General features: G+C 43.2%; 1 protein-coding gene across 1 annotated transcript; it reads left to right on the top strand.

Annotated features, from left to right (window-relative positions):
* Positions 1-1,627: 1,627 nt before the first annotated feature.
* On the top strand, positions 1,628-14,926 carry fhdc2 (FH2 domain containing 2). Its single transcript, XM_015975944.3, has 12 exons — positions 1,628-1,873; positions 2,821-3,349; positions 3,434-3,495; positions 5,622-5,724; positions 5,978-6,063; positions 6,277-6,377; positions 6,615-6,685; positions 6,831-6,938; positions 11,493-11,563; positions 11,923-12,040; positions 12,135-12,299; positions 12,389-14,926. Exons 2-12 carry the CDS (start codon positions 3,005-3,007, stop codon positions 14,249-14,251), a joined length of 3,093 nt encoding a protein of 1,030 aa, XP_015831430.3. The 5' UTR covers positions 1,628-1,873; positions 2,821-3,004; the 3' UTR covers positions 14,252-14,926.
* Positions 14,927-14,984: the final 58 nt, after the last annotated feature.

Here is a 14,984-nt window from a genome sequence, read left to right as displayed (position 1 = left end):
AGAGCAGCTGGGAAATGGAGAAAGGTCTGTGGAGGCTGGGTTTGATTAGGAAGACCTCCCCAGACCTGCTGTCCCAGTCTGGAATGAAACCCAGGTGTGCACATGTGTATGCCATTTCCTCACGTGCACGCACGCATGCACGCACACACACACACAAAGTCTACACAGGAGTTTGATACTCCCGCAGAGCCCCACTGACCCATGTGCTCAGCTATGGAAGTGGCCTATAGGAGGCAGACTGGACTCAGCAGAGACCGCCTAACATGAAGCTGTGGTTTGTGATATCAATAGTTCCATACGGAGCCCTTTCACAGCCCCTTTTACACATGAAAGAAAAAGGAGCATCTGGGAAAAAAATTATTCTATTGCATTTATTTTTGGCATTTGTTTCTGCAGCACAGGTATGTGATTGCTGTGTGAGGAAAGAATTCTCAACCACTGTTTTTTGTATTTTGGTTTTGTTTCACATTTGAGGCTGATTGGGGGGTAGTGCATGGACTTGAGTTCTGCATGGAAAGTAGGGTATGCAGAAGCTAATAGGCTTCACCTTTGCGCAACCTCTCTGGGACTTCAAAGTGAGATTAAGAAGTGGAGACGACGGAGGGTTGAAGCTTGCTGCAAAGCTGCGTTCGCCCCCTGAACTTAGAGCTGAGCTACAGAGATGTCTGCTGTAATCTTTTGGATCTGTTCAGGAAAAATAAGCACAACAGGGTCAAACAGCTCAAAGCGCTACTGGGATTGTTAACATGAGACAATTTGTCTCTGTGCAACTTAACTATGTTGGTATAACAATTGAGAAGTGCCAAGTCCTCCTTATTTATTAATCACTGTCAGCACGCCTGCGCTGCATGGATGCAGACATAACAGGTGGATTTGTTCAGGGTTGTTCAGTCCCCTGATGGACTATAAAGCTGCTGTCTCTCAACAGAGGCATTTCCTCGTATTCTGAGAAGTGCTCTGTACTCTGAGATGTGAGTGAATAGAAAGTGAAGTTTCCTGAGAGCGGTTTATTCTGGCAGGGTGCTCCATGACATACCTCCTGGTTCATTCACAATAAAATCCAGATATTTGGGGTCGTAACCTGCTAATTACTTCAGCCTCATGAAGTGATGACGGCCGTCTGTCAGCGCAGTAGGTGAAGGGGGCTACCTGAGCCGGACTTTGGAGAACTGAAGGTGACATGGGCCAGGAGAGCTCAGGCACCTTAGATGAAAGGTGGCTGTTGTGGGTCTGCATCCTATAGCACCTGGAGCCACGTCAGCACCCTGAAGGGTCTCATGGCCTCTTAGCTCTACCTCAGTGTGTCACTTTGGTGTCAGTAAGGAGATATGGACAGAGTTTCCTCGTCTGATAGCCATCTGCTCCATCTTTCGGGTTTATTGCATGATCAAGGCCCTCTGCACCAACCACAGATCAGAGATGTATGGTGATAACCCTGAAATGGAGACAGATCAAGTTGTCTGCACAGCTCCTGACAGTGGACTTTGATACAGAGTTCCGTCACACACCCCTTCAATTTTCATAAAATCAGAGCTTCATCTTATTTGTAATAAATATTTTTAAACTAATCGAGACAAGTCTAAAAGTGGATAAAAAGTAGAGAAAAGAACAAGCGCCCCCCCCCCCCCCCTTTTTTTTTTTCCCACTCACACACCCAATCTTCCTCATGGGAAAACTGGGAGGACTCGGATTCGGAGAGCGCGCGTGCGCGTTCGCACCGTGAGGAGCGTGTGGAAGTTTCCCTGAAAGTTGAGGAGCACCAGAGAGCAGCAGACACAGGATCACAAACTAACGCGCATGGACGTCGCGAGACTGGGTCTGACTTTAGTCAGGAGTTTTATCCTCAGCTTGCTGGAAAAGGATTCGTCAACAGGTAGGCTACGAGATTCGGATTAGAGACACGAAAATGATTAAAACAGTGTCTATTTTTAAACTTGCGTATATTTTTAATTGTTTATTATGGTTATTATTTAGTGGGCTGCGTTAACCTGCACTTTATCAGTTTTCACTTCTCCTACTTCCACACAGACATCTAAAAAGTATTTTTTAAGGAAAAATAAAGTCGGGTTTCTGTTTAGCTTCTCTTTCACTCTGCCTTGCCAGCAAGATTTGACAAGTGATTTTTTTATCTTTAAAAATGTAAAAGTCTGCTGAACTGGTGTTGATGCAGAGCTGTGATCAGCCCGTGCTGTTTTTGCAGCGCGCTCATGCGCATCACCGCGGAACCGCTTGGCTGGCAAGTGCATCCCTGCAGGTTCAGGTGTTATTATGACTGACTGACTCATGCAAGAAGGGACGAGGCAATGTGTTTGGGCCAAGCGGGAACAAAAGCTATAAATGAGCTAATTTGCTGTGAATTTGAGTCAAATGTAAAACTTATCCTGCTGAAAAGCTGCTGATGCAAAGTGAGTTAAACTGATAAAGATCTGAGATACAGACCGTTCATTTCCCAGCGTTGCAGTTAGCTTTGCTCCTTCCCTGGCTTTGGTGTTTCCATATTTTGTAATTAGCATGCAGCATGTAAGGTGGAGGTGTGTGTTTGTGCAGAGGGGTGAAACTGAACAGGATGGGACAAGCTGTTCAAACAACCCACATATGGAAATAGCTCATCTTATTTAAAAGGGCCATCTTTATGTTCTGGTGGGACTTTCATTCTGCAGAGCAAAGTCAGGTTTATAATGAAAGGGAAAGGCCAAGTTTCAGGTGAGCCATTAACTTCTCGTAAGCTGATGATTCTGCAGCAAGACTTTGGAATAGCGGGGGTTCCCGATTGGTAATGTTTTTGTTTAAATGTGTTTATTTTGTCATTTTGTGGTCTAGATTTATTGGTTGAACTTTGATCCTGAGGAGGCATCCTGGATTAAAGAGCAGCGGAGCCTGATCACCTGCTGCAGCCCTTCCCATAACCAACCTGACTGCCTCTGTGCACATCAGCCTCACTGTGGCCATCAAAGAAACTCGTGCCTTTCATGGAACTGTGCCCGCTACCCTGGAAGTGACAGCCATGGAGTCACATCAGGTGCTGCTCACCCCTCTGCCACCCCCTCCTCCTCCTCCTCTTCCTCCTCCTCCTCCTCCTGCAGAGTCCTCACCATTTCGCCAGACAGATAGTATTCGCCAGAGCCAGCTGAGGAAGTTAAACTGGGAGAGGATCCCCAAAGAGAAGGTAGAGGGGAGAAAGAGTGTGTGGAGTGGGGCTGCTCCAGGCGAGGATGAGTTCCCCATAGACCTTCATTCTCTGGATGAGCTGTTTGGTCAGAAGGACTGCAAGCTGAGAGACAGAACCAGAATCATGAGGCGGCGGTCTGATCTAACGCACTGCAGATCTGTACAGGATAGCCCGGAACAGGTGAGACCTCCCAAACTATAAAAAACAGCAACATTGTTTTCTTTCCATTTTGCTGGCCTTACATGTCGGTGTTCCTATTTACAGATCTCCCTCTTGGATTCCAAACGCAGTATGAATATTGGAATATTCCTGCGTCACTTCAAAACGTAAGCTTCTTAAATGCGAGGATCAAATATTTCACAAAGCACTGGGCTTTAATAAAACTTGTAAAATAATCATTGGGTGCACATTTACAGCCTGTGTCAGCCTGCTTCAAGGGGCTAATCAACATTAGCAAACGCATGACTGTGACTTAGAAAGTGGTACCGCTGTTGGGCTAAATGCTGGCGTGGTAGTGGTTGAGATTTATTCCGAACTAATGTTCTAAGTGCTAACAGACCGTGCACCAGTTAACAATTTACCATTGGCATCAACTTTGTCCGTTAGCAAAATATCTCATAAACCACAGGAAATGCTATGAAGTAATAAATAAAAGTTTACCTACGGTTGATTCACTCTTGAAGTCATTCTGATTCACAATGGCCCAATAGCTAGTCCTAGCTCATTTTAGCCCCTCAGCACAACAATGGCATTACCCAAGTCGCTTTTACAGCCGCAAAAGTTTTCCTCTCCACTGTCGCTGCATGCTTGCTTAGTATAAGGATTGCTGTATAGTCACTGACACTCGTCAGTGACTTGATGCAATTTGCTGGGTTCCTTATATAGGAAACATTATTTCTGATTGGCTTAATGAACTGACCTGAATTGGAATGTTTATTATGTGAAGTGCCTTGAGACGACTCTTGTCGTGATTTGGCGCTATATAAATAAACTTGAATTGAATTGAATTGAATTAAAGCCTAAACTGGTCCTGCAAAATCTGAGTCTCAAGATTTGACCATAACACCACTACACATCTACATTAAAAAAATCTTACTTCACAATTCTGGCATGAAAAGCGATGGGCAACATGCAGTCCTTCTAGAAATCAAAGAGCTGAAGAGTTGACTGATCAGGTAAAACGTTGAAAGTTTTTAGCTTATCAGATTACAGTAATCCAAATATCTTTGGACATTGGAGCGTTTCCTGGGGCACCAAGAAAAAAAAACTGGTTGTCTTTTGATGACATTTTTTTGGTCCTTAACAGATTAAATTATTATTGAGAAAGAAACAGCTGCAGCCTTGTTCATTAGGATTTATGGTGTAACTGTGTCCAGATCAATCGAGATCAAATTTAATGTTGAAAACAAAAAGACTTTATTGTATCAAACTGTTCCCAAGGGAAACAGCACTTCCTTGATTTGATCTGTGGAAAACCAGCCATGTGTCAACAGTGGCCCAAACAACGTCACAAGTGTGAAGTCCTGTTAGAAGAGGGGATGTCTGGTGTATTGTGGGAGAGGTTGCACCCTGAGCAGCTGGGGTTTAGGGAGGGGTGATGAGTAAGTGGCTCTTTCAGTTTCAAAGTTGACACCTGCTGGCGCCCATAAAGAGTGTCTAATCTTAAAGCCCCACCCCCCACAGAGAGAGACCTCACCGGTGGTTTGTCATATTCATCCATCCTCCAAAGCCTCATTAGTCCGTTTGCCTGGTTCAAACAAAGCTGCGTGTACTGTCATGGAAAAGGCCGTTTCATAATCATTTAAGCCAGTTTACATTATCTTTAACCTTTGGTATAGTCTGAAGACAGCAGAGTAACAAAACCGCCATGCCACCACGCCAACTGGAGATGGTTTTCCTTTCTAAACTCGGAGTTGTTGAGACTTGTAGGGAGAGCTTTAATGAGAAAAGACTCCTCATCTGTAGTCAAACATTTGTCTTCTCGGGCCCCTGTTTGCTCTCTGTCGTGGAGCTTTTAAAAAGTGGTTGAAACAAAATCCAGTTTTTGTGTCATCAGTGCTGGAGTAAAGACTTAAAACTCATTTCATGTCATGGCCTTTGTACTTCATGGCCATTGAATGTTTTGTTTTCATTGGGTTTAAAAAGTTGAGCTTCCGTTTCTGGAGGAAGTCCTTTAGAAAATGCTTCAGTCTTCAGCTGTTTTGGATCTCAGTCACATGTATATGAGTATAAAGACTTTTCTGTTTGATTATGATGGGCTGGAAGCGCTCTGTTTCCTCCGTTTTAGCATCAGACTGCTCTCCCTGCATAACCCCATTCACCCCATTCACCTACAGTTGTAGAAAAAGTGGAAAATAGCCTGTTTCTCTGTTAGGATCACACCTGCTTTCAAGCTGAAAAATGCTTTTCTGGTGGACATCTCGCTTTAAAACATGTCGGTGTATCTCCACAGGCCTGCTAAGGAGATGGTTAAGGACATTAGACGTGGTGCTGGAGATCGTTACGGAGCAGAAAAGCTCTCTGAGCTCTGCAAATTGCTGCCTGACACTGAGGAGGTAATGTTTTTCTTTTCCTATGTCAGTGTCAAGCTCCTTCCTCTCCCCCACCCCCACCACTCATCTGGCTTTGGTTAGGATGATCAAACGTTTGCCAGTACACCATGCTGTATGATGTGGTCTGTTTGTAGACGAGATCCACCCCCAAAATATATCTTAATTTACTTTGTTAACATCGTGTTTTGTTTTTTAACAAAAGGTGTTTTTTTTTAATGCAGCATCTTTCCTCTCTTTCTCTCTCACTCTCTCTCAGGAATCCCGCCTGAGGAGGTTCAGTGGAGAGCGGAGCTGCCTGGGAGAGCCTGATCATTTTATGCTGCTGTTGGTGGAAGTCCCCAGGTATGCTTCTTCTCATCTATTAAAATGCATGAATATGTTCCAAAAGAATGCCCTGTTTTAAAGCTGTTTTCAAACCCTTTTCCTTGTTTTTGTTTTTCCTTATTTCTTGCCGTGTTTTTTTAAACTGATGACTGATCTTGAGTACCTTTTTAGTCTCTGTCATCACTCAAACATCCCCGTTGAGGGGTCCATCTCTCCTTTGTCTCTCTTTAGTCTTCGGCTACGTTTGGATGCCATGATCCTGCAACAGGAGTTTGACCCTGCTGTGACCTCTCTGTGTGTGGCAGCCAGATGTCTGAGGGAGGCAGCCAGAGGTAAAGCAACAGCATGGGATTGTGCACTCCACCTCCATTAAGACCTGGGACTTTGTTGACCAGCTAGAATTCTTCTGTTGATTCTTGTGTGGTGGTGTCAGGCGCCACAATGGACTTGCTTTCCACTGAATGATTTTGGAGAAATCTACTTTTTGTATAAAAGTTGCTGATTTGTTTTTGTAGTCTTGGTCTCAGTTCCAAGCAACTGTTTCATAATCATTGATCTTGCTGTTCTAGAACTACTCAGCTGTCCAGAATTACACTCCATCCTGCGTTTGGTGCTGCGAGCTGGGAACTATATGAATGCTGTGAGTCCTTTTTAAACAGAAAAGATTATTGTATTTGCGTATACTTCAGATGCACTAGGATTTAGGTCCAGGGCCATCACTCTGGTCTTGCATGTGGTTTTTGATTCACTGTTTGTTTAAAGTTGTCTTCTGCGTGGTTTCTCAGGGTGGATATGCAGGGAATGCAGCTGGCTTTCGAATTTCATCGCTACTCAAACTGGCTGACACTAAAGCCAACAAGCCAGGGATGAATCTGCTCCATTTTGTTGCTATGGTATGTTCTGAAAGTATGAAATGGTCTGAAAAAGTTATCATTGTCAATAGATTATCAGAGAAACATTTTACAAGAATGATGATTGGTTTCTTTGTGTTTGGAATGAAACAAGTAAGAACTGAGGTGTGCTAGATGGGCTTCAGTGTGCTCTGAGGCAGTTGTGTGGGAAGTCCGCTCCTCCAAAAATGACACCACTGTAAACCCAAACATTTTGAGCAGGTGAAACCCATCATTTTAAAATAGCTTTTAGAACTTAGGCCCTGTCCACACATAGCCGGGGATCTGCCAAAACGTAGATATTTTTCTACGTTTTGGCCTGTCATCCACACGAAAACGGAGTTTTTTCACACAAAAACGGATCTTTTTAAAATCTCTGGCCAAAGTGAAGATCTGCGTTTTCTCCGTTTTGGGTGTCTGCGTGTGGACAGACAAAACCGGAGTTTTAAGGTCCGCAACGTCACTTTCCGCGACAAAAAAATGCTGACATCACGTGTGAGACCTGTGTTTACACTAGCCGACAGCATGGATACCCTCAGAGCTGCGCTCGCTTTATCAATTGTCCAAGCGCTTTTTGCTTGTTTGTTTTTGCAAGTGGAATTACTGCTCCTTGCGGAAGACCACAGGTGAAGGACGAGGTTAAGAACGGGGGAAGTACTGCCGCCTACAGGTCTGGCATGTCCTTAACAACGTATTTATCCGGGTACGTGTGGACTAGGGTTTTTTTTTAAAGGAGGTGGTGTGGATGCAAGTTTCTGGAGGGGCGGATATTCGTTTAAAAAAAACCCGGCTACGTGTGGACTAGGCCTCAATCTGTTGAGTTAGTTCTGGCCTTTCCTTGTTTTAATTACATAGAACTCAGACTTTGTAAGCTATTTTTTTTAGTAAACATAACTTAAAAAAATTAATAAAGAACAACTTCACTGGAATTAGTAATAACTAAAAAAGGATTTATTTATCATTTTAGGTTTTTATTTTATTCTATTCATCTGTACGTCACCTTAAGTGTGCCTGATAAACTGAATTATATATATATATATATATATATATATATATATATATATATATATATATATATATATATATATAGTTTTTTGTGGACCTATAGAAGAAACAACCAAGGACAATCAGTTTTGATGGATTTCAGGAACAATAAAGAACTGGTGGGTGAGGTGCATTGTGGGAAATCTTGTTTTGAGTTATTTTTTTCTGTTTGGGGGTGTTTATGCATGTTTATTGAGAGGGGTTGTGTTGTTTGTAGTTACTACTTTGCTCAGTGTTGCAAATGTGGAGTTACTGTTGTGTCATGTTGGCACCGTAAGTGAGGAGGTTGGTCAAGTGAATGACCACGCTGTGCTGTTCAATGTCAATGATGACTTGGTGGTTTACACCAAATTTTCTGGATTTGGCTATGTGTGTTATTCTCCCAGGCTGTCAGCAGTTATGGGTGTGTGAGGCCAACATCCGTCACAGCAGTGGGTGGGGGTTGAGCGTGTGCTCTTTACCGACTTCCAGGGAGGTTTGTTACCTGTAAGAAAAGATGTACGGCTTTCCACAGGGACTGGACTCTAATCGTTCACTTTGAAAACTTGTTCAAAAGATTTGATTTGATTTGTTTACGAACGTCCCATCAATTCAACTTATCTGGGTTAACAGTGCAGGGTAATCAAAATTTCAAGTATTTTATACTTGATTTAAATTAAAACTACAAACTAAGAATATGAGGTAGAGAACACCCAGAAAAATATATGTACTTAAAAAATCACGTAACTTAAAAATAGGAATCTAAAGCAACAAAATAAAATATGTTTTTTCAACTATTTTTGAGTTTCACTAACTCAGCATTTTTTTAATGTAATCAGTTTCATTAAAACAGGTTTTACAGTGTAGTTTTCATCTTGGAAAAAGCAAATTTGTACCTTTGAGTTGAGAATATGTCTTTGCCACAGGCAATCTTAGCCAGCTGATCAGGGCTTTGTCTTTGCCTCTGAACCAAATGGCAAAACTCCTGTTCAGTGGTCTGCTAATATTTCAACCCTACCTCTGGTCTCAAAGTTTTGATTTTAACAGAAACAATTTGATCCTGACTACAAGCACCTTAACGGAGCTTTCCCCAAGGGGTGGTTGGGCTCGGCTTTAGAGGAAATTTTAGATGCTCAGTCACCTAGAGAGAAGAGCCCTTACGGAAGAAAAACATATTGGAATATGCTGTACAATATACAGTAACGTGTTGAACAATATAATCCAACATATAGAAATCTGATAACTGATTCCAAAATAAATGCAAAGTTACATGAACACCAAATATCTGAATATATGTGAGAATATATATAATATATTCATACACATACAAATATGTGTGTACTTAAATATTTATGAGAGAGAGGTATAGCATTCAGACACAGGTTAAAATATATATTTATTAAAGAATAAACAGCCAGGTGTAATCATGTATTAAGTGGAGATATAGGTCATATATAGCAAGAAATTATATAATATAAAAATTTGTCTATTTAGTTCAGCAATTTTAATTAATGAACGATATGACAAAATGTATCAATGTGTAAAGTATTATTCTATCACATATCTATATGTAACATATAATTTTATGTAAATCCTAATATATGAAAACCAGCACTTATGTACTATCACAAGTATTGCAATATATTATAAAGATATATAATTAGATATATATGACAATATATTTCAGTGGTATATTATTTCTTGTATGATGGGTCACTTACTTAAATAGATAACGGAATATATTCACCAATAAAAGAACAGCAGCAATTCCTTATGTATTATCGTTATAGCCAGGCTCTCGATTTACCGGTCGATCTACGTCCCAATCCTCACCTATGGTCATGAGCTTTGGGTAATGACCGAAAGAACGAGATCGCGGATACAAGCGGCCGAAATGAGTTTCCTCCGTAGGGTGGCCGGGCTCAGCCTTAGAGATAGGGTGAGGAGCTCGGACATTCGGGAGGGACTCGGAGTAGAACCGCTGCTCCTCCGGATCGAAAGGAGCCAGTTGAGGTGGTTTGGGCATCTGGTCAGGATGCCTCCTGGACGCCTCCCCGGGGAGGTGTTTCGGGCATGTCCTGCGGGCAGAAGGCCCCCGGGTCGACCCAGGACACGTTGGAGAGGTTACATCTCCAATCTGGTCCGGGAACGCCTTGGGGTCCTGCCGGAGGAGCTGGTGGACAAGGCCGGGGAGAGGACAGCCTGGAGCTCCCTAATTGGGATGCTGCCCCCGCGACCCGGACCCGGATAAGCGGAGGAAGACGAAGACAAAGACGAAGATTATCGTTATATATTATGCTGGTATATTGTCAAATACCTCAGATTTTCCTACATTTTTGCTTCCATATATTGTTTATCAATACATGGTTGCATATATTTTTCTTGCATAAGGGAGTCACTGCTCTTGCACATGTCAGATGTGGTGGTCTACACTTTGGACTTGGATGTCTCCTGGTCACCTTCCTCCTGAGGTTTATTGGGCACATCCCCACTAGGAAGAAATCAGATCCAACTTTATGGATTATACTTCCTCTGGTCTGGAAATGCTTTGTTGTTTCTTAGAAGCAACTAGACACTGTTGCTAGGGAGAAGGATGTCTGACTTTCCTTCCTGAATCTTGTACCTCATTGAAGGGGATTGATGGATTGCTTGTTGGGTGGATTGTTGGATGGATGGATGGATTGCTGGATGAATAAATGTATGTATGTATGTACAGGCTGCATGGTGGCGCAGTTGTTAGCACTGTTGCCTCGCAGCACGAAGGTTGCAGGTTTTAAACTCGGCTGCGGCCTTTCTGCGTGGAGTTGCGTGTTCTCCCCATGCATGCGTGGGTTTCCTCCGGGTACTCCGGTTTCCCCCACAGTTCACAACATGCCCTATAGGTTATAAATTGTAAGTCGCTTTGGATAAAAGCGTCTGCCAAATAAATAAACATAAATAAACATAAACATGGATGGATGGACGGATGGACTGACTGACTGTTGGATAGATGCCTGTATGTATGTATGAGAATACAAGGTTTGATCCCAGTGAGGATCGTCAGATTGACCCATGACTGAGGGGTATTAAATTTATCAAATGAAGCAACTTTTCAGATTCAATCATCAAACTAAAACTGCAGTTTATGTGTCATTTTTGTACTTTAATGACTTTTTCTGCAAACAATAATAAACCCATTTCTCTATTAGTTTACAATTGGCACTCTGGATAATATTCAAATACAATTAAGTCTTAAAATGCATCTAAGATTGGCATTTTTTTAAAACATTCAATGACACAAATGTTGTTCATTAAATTCTTACCCCAGTGGGTAATTCAATAGAATTCATGTGAAAGATAACTAAGTAACTTCTCACCTGTTTAGACGCGTAAGTTCAGTGCTAAACCTAAATTCTGGGACATAACAGTCAGCATAGCTGAGCTGAAGTTCAGAACAGAGGCTGATAGGCTGGTGAGTTTTGTCACCATTAAATGATATTGGTTTTTTTTCTTTGCAGACAATGGCTGGATAATCAATTGTGTTTGTCTCCGCAGGAAGCAGTGAAGAAATACCAGAGTTTACTGTCATTTCCCAGCCAACTAGGCCACGTTGGCTCCGCCTCCAGGTTGGTTGCTTCCAATACTGCTGTGAATAAGTCTGAGGGGACATACCAACACTGCTCAAAAAAACAGTACCTCCTAAACTGGATTTAAATCTACTACTGTTATCTAATATTCTTGATACTTGTTGCTAAGTGCCTTTGGAAAGAAGGTTAAGAGTACAGTCTGGGCCAGTCTGAGTGTAATGCTGTTATTCTTTGATTCTTACCCAGAGGAAGGTGCTAAGTAATAACCCCCGTCCACTTTGAATGATGCACATTCAGCTGTCAGCTATTTACAGCCCATTTTTGTCATGCAACCTTTCTTCAGAAGAAAAACACATCTGTTTTACTACATTTCTAATTATAGTTGTAAATCTCTGCAGGTTGTGTGAGGAGGCTGTGCTGGATGACTTGGCAAAGTTAAAAAGCAGAGTGGCTGCCCTGAAGGCCAATATACAAACCGAGGCAGAGATTCTGCAGCATGCACAGTCTTTTCTGAAGGTAGTCAACACACTATGGGATCTATAGTCTAACATAACAAAAATTCTCCAAAAATCCAACAGGCGTGATGCACATCTTTTGAAAACGTTTGCAGATGGCTGAGGAGCGTCTGATGGAGGCAGATGATGAGGTGGAGGGTATGAGGATGTCGAGTCGTGCTCTGATGGACTTCCTCTGTGAAGATGACATCTCTTTCAAATTGGAGGAGGCTTGTAAAACCTTCCATTTGTTTTGTCATCGGTTCCAAAGAGCTGTCCAGGTTAAATACTGCAGTAACCACCAATTCCCTTTAACCAGTGAACCCTTTAAAATGACCAATATTCCTTTTGCTCAATTCATTTTATACAGGAAAATGAAGAACGGGAGCTTAAGGAGCAGAAACGTCTAGAGCGTCAACGTGAGATGGTGGAAAAGCGTCGCTCTCTGGCTGTCTGTACGGGACTGGACTTGGGTCTAAGTCTTGCCAGAGAACCACAATGTCAAGAGGACAAAGATGAGCTGGAAAGACTTCTAGAAAAGAATCTGAGCTACACATGGAGTCGTCGTAGTCTTAGAAGCTTTGATTCCCACAGATTCACTCACCACCTCAGAAATGACATGCATCCTAACACCTCATCTATGCCCAAGAACTTCCCTGTGCTGGGCAGTAGCCCCACGTCAGCCGGCTGTTACTCAAACAGCTCGTCTGACCACGAGGCCAGCACTGTGCTCCGCAGCTCACCAGAGGCCGACGGCACATGCTCCCCCAGTGACCGAAAAGAATCCGCTCAAGGCAGAGAGAGCAGGGCAACAAACAAGGGCATGGAAACGGTTGAAGACTCACAGGTTGCATCACTTACGTCCTCTCCTCATGAAAATCGCTTGCCTGGAAAACAACATGGGCCTGAGAGCATTTCTTACTTGCTACAAGGCCAACAGAAGACAACAGAACTTCAAAAACACATGCAGAACAGCTCCAGGACAAAATCTGCTGCTATAAATACTGACACACCAGCCTACGATGTTCAGAACCATGTCTCCCCTTGCAGGCTTTTGTTAGGCCTGCCAGTGACGGACACAAAATGTTCTCCTCGGGATAAAACTGAAAGCTTGCAATTCGGCGAGTCCAATGATGCCAGCAGAACTCTTTCTGACAGCAACACCAAGGCTGAGCTGCTGAAGCACCCAAAATCTGAGACCAAATTGGAATCATCTACTGAAGAAGTACCGTCCCAACCTGGAACTAGAGACATTCCATCTGTTGAAATAAGCGAGGCAATTCATGATGTAGGTATATCAAAACAGACAGAAGTGGTTTTGACACCTGTGGAGGAGGGCTGGATGCCCTCTGGTCTTCCAGGTTTCAGCCAGTCACAGCCAGAAGAAGCCTCTGACATGTCAACTGCTGAGAGGGAGATGGCAAGGTCATATTCACGAGTAGGGGAAACACTGGAGTGCCACACTCTGGTGAAAGGCCTCCGATCCTACGAGGCCTTGTCACCCCCGACCTCCCCACTCCCACGACCCACATCGAGCCTTTGCTCTAAATGGAGGAAGGAGAGGGAGGTTGACCTTGAGGAGGGGACAACTGCAGGGTCTCCGGCATCAAAGGAAGACACAAGAGGCATGAAGACTCCTGTGCGCAGTGGGATAGGGTCCAAAAGGGGGTTTGTGTCACGGACAGCCCCTTCAAGCAGCACAGGCATTCCCAGAGTGCGCTCAAAAACTGAGCCTTTAAATGGAGCCCCAATTCCTCCAAACCCACCCACAAGGCTGTCCATAACTCGCAGCGTTTCAGGGCGCTCTGCTGTATCTCGCCCAACAGCTCAGGCAGAGGTTAAACGAAGCAGCAGCACACGGGAGAGAAGCACTGTTGAGCTGTCAGTTCTAGAAAAGCCCTCTTTGACCCCCAGGTCAAAAGCCAGAACTGTTCTGGATAAGGTCTCTGGAAGTACCCAGATAAACTTTATTCGAGGAGCTCCTGTCCGTGTGTCCAAACGACTCGCTTCGAACACTGAGACACACCTCCCATCCCAGCCTCAGACTGCTCAAAGCCAATCCTCAGCAACGGCTAAGACCATACGCACAGCTGTTATTTCAGCTGCTCACATTAAAACTGCCAAGACGTCAAGTTCAGGCGCTTCCCCTACCAATTCTAAAAGTCCAGCAACTTCACGGATACCTGGTCCAAAGATTGCTCGAGCTACATCATCTCAGCCAATGTGGAGGTGATGGAAGGGCCACCTTAAACCGATACTGTCATATTTTTGTGGTGTGGATTTATGGTTCCTCCTAAATCTTTATTTAATGTTCAACCTCACTGAAATTGTCTGTATATTTGCATGCAGGGTTCTGTGTGTTAAAGGAGGCTGCACTGAAAGTTGTGATGCGATTTTATGTTTTGCATTGAATATAATAGCAGGATAGTGGATTCTCTGCATTCTACCTCTTTCCAAACTCATTCATGTCCTTTGCAGGCAACAGGGCAGCCATGGACGATGCCTTCTCCTCCTTTATAGAACAGCCGTAACCCTTATTAAAGTTCCACCAAGTGAACATAACTCTGTGTCTATGAAGTGCTGTCATTTGGAGGTGAAAACCTGTCCTAGATGTTTAGCCAAGGGAAGAAGTCTAATTCTTTTCTTTTAGAGGGTTGTCCAAATGTTGACTGTGGCTTCCTCACCTGAATGACCATTGTTTTAAAACTGCACTCGGTACAATACTGTTGTTTTGTTCCCATTGACAGGCCTCGTTCTAATGATGCACTTTACAAACTGAAGAAGAGGCTGTAAGAAGATGCTTGCTGTCAGTTTTATTTTATATAAAGTATCTATAACTTTATTGTATAGCTTTTTCACTATGTCTCATGAATTTGTAAAAAGGTGACAAATAAAGACCATAAAAGTGTCATGTGTATAACCCCCACCCCTACCCCCCATCACGTTTTCTATTCATGTTTCCACCC

The sequence above is a fragment of the Nothobranchius furzeri genome, chromosome 1 (genome assembly GCF_043380555.1).
Source record: "Nothobranchius furzeri strain GRZ-AD chromosome 1, NfurGRZ-RIMD1, whole genome shotgun sequence".
Taxonomy (NCBI): Eukaryota; Metazoa; Chordata; class Actinopteri; order Cyprinodontiformes; family Nothobranchiidae; genus Nothobranchius; species Nothobranchius furzeri.
The sequence above is the reverse complement of the archived record's forward strand: the minus strand, read 5'-3'. Positions and strand labels throughout refer to the sequence as shown.

Excerpts from the sequence above, each read along its gene's own strand:
- fhdc2 (XM_015975944.3), top strand. The coding sequence starts at position 3,005 with ATGGAGTCACATCAGGTGCTGCTCACCCCTCTGCCACCCCCTCCTCCT. Across the intron at positions 3,350-3,433 it reads TACAGGATAGCCCGGAACAG|ATCTCCCTCTTGGATTCCAA; the intron begins GTGAGACCTCCC and ends TCCTATTTACAG. Across the intron at positions 6,064-6,276 it reads CTGTTGGTGGAAGTCCCCAG|TCTTCGGCTACGTTTGGATG; the intron begins GTATGCTTCTTC and ends GTCTCTCTTTAG.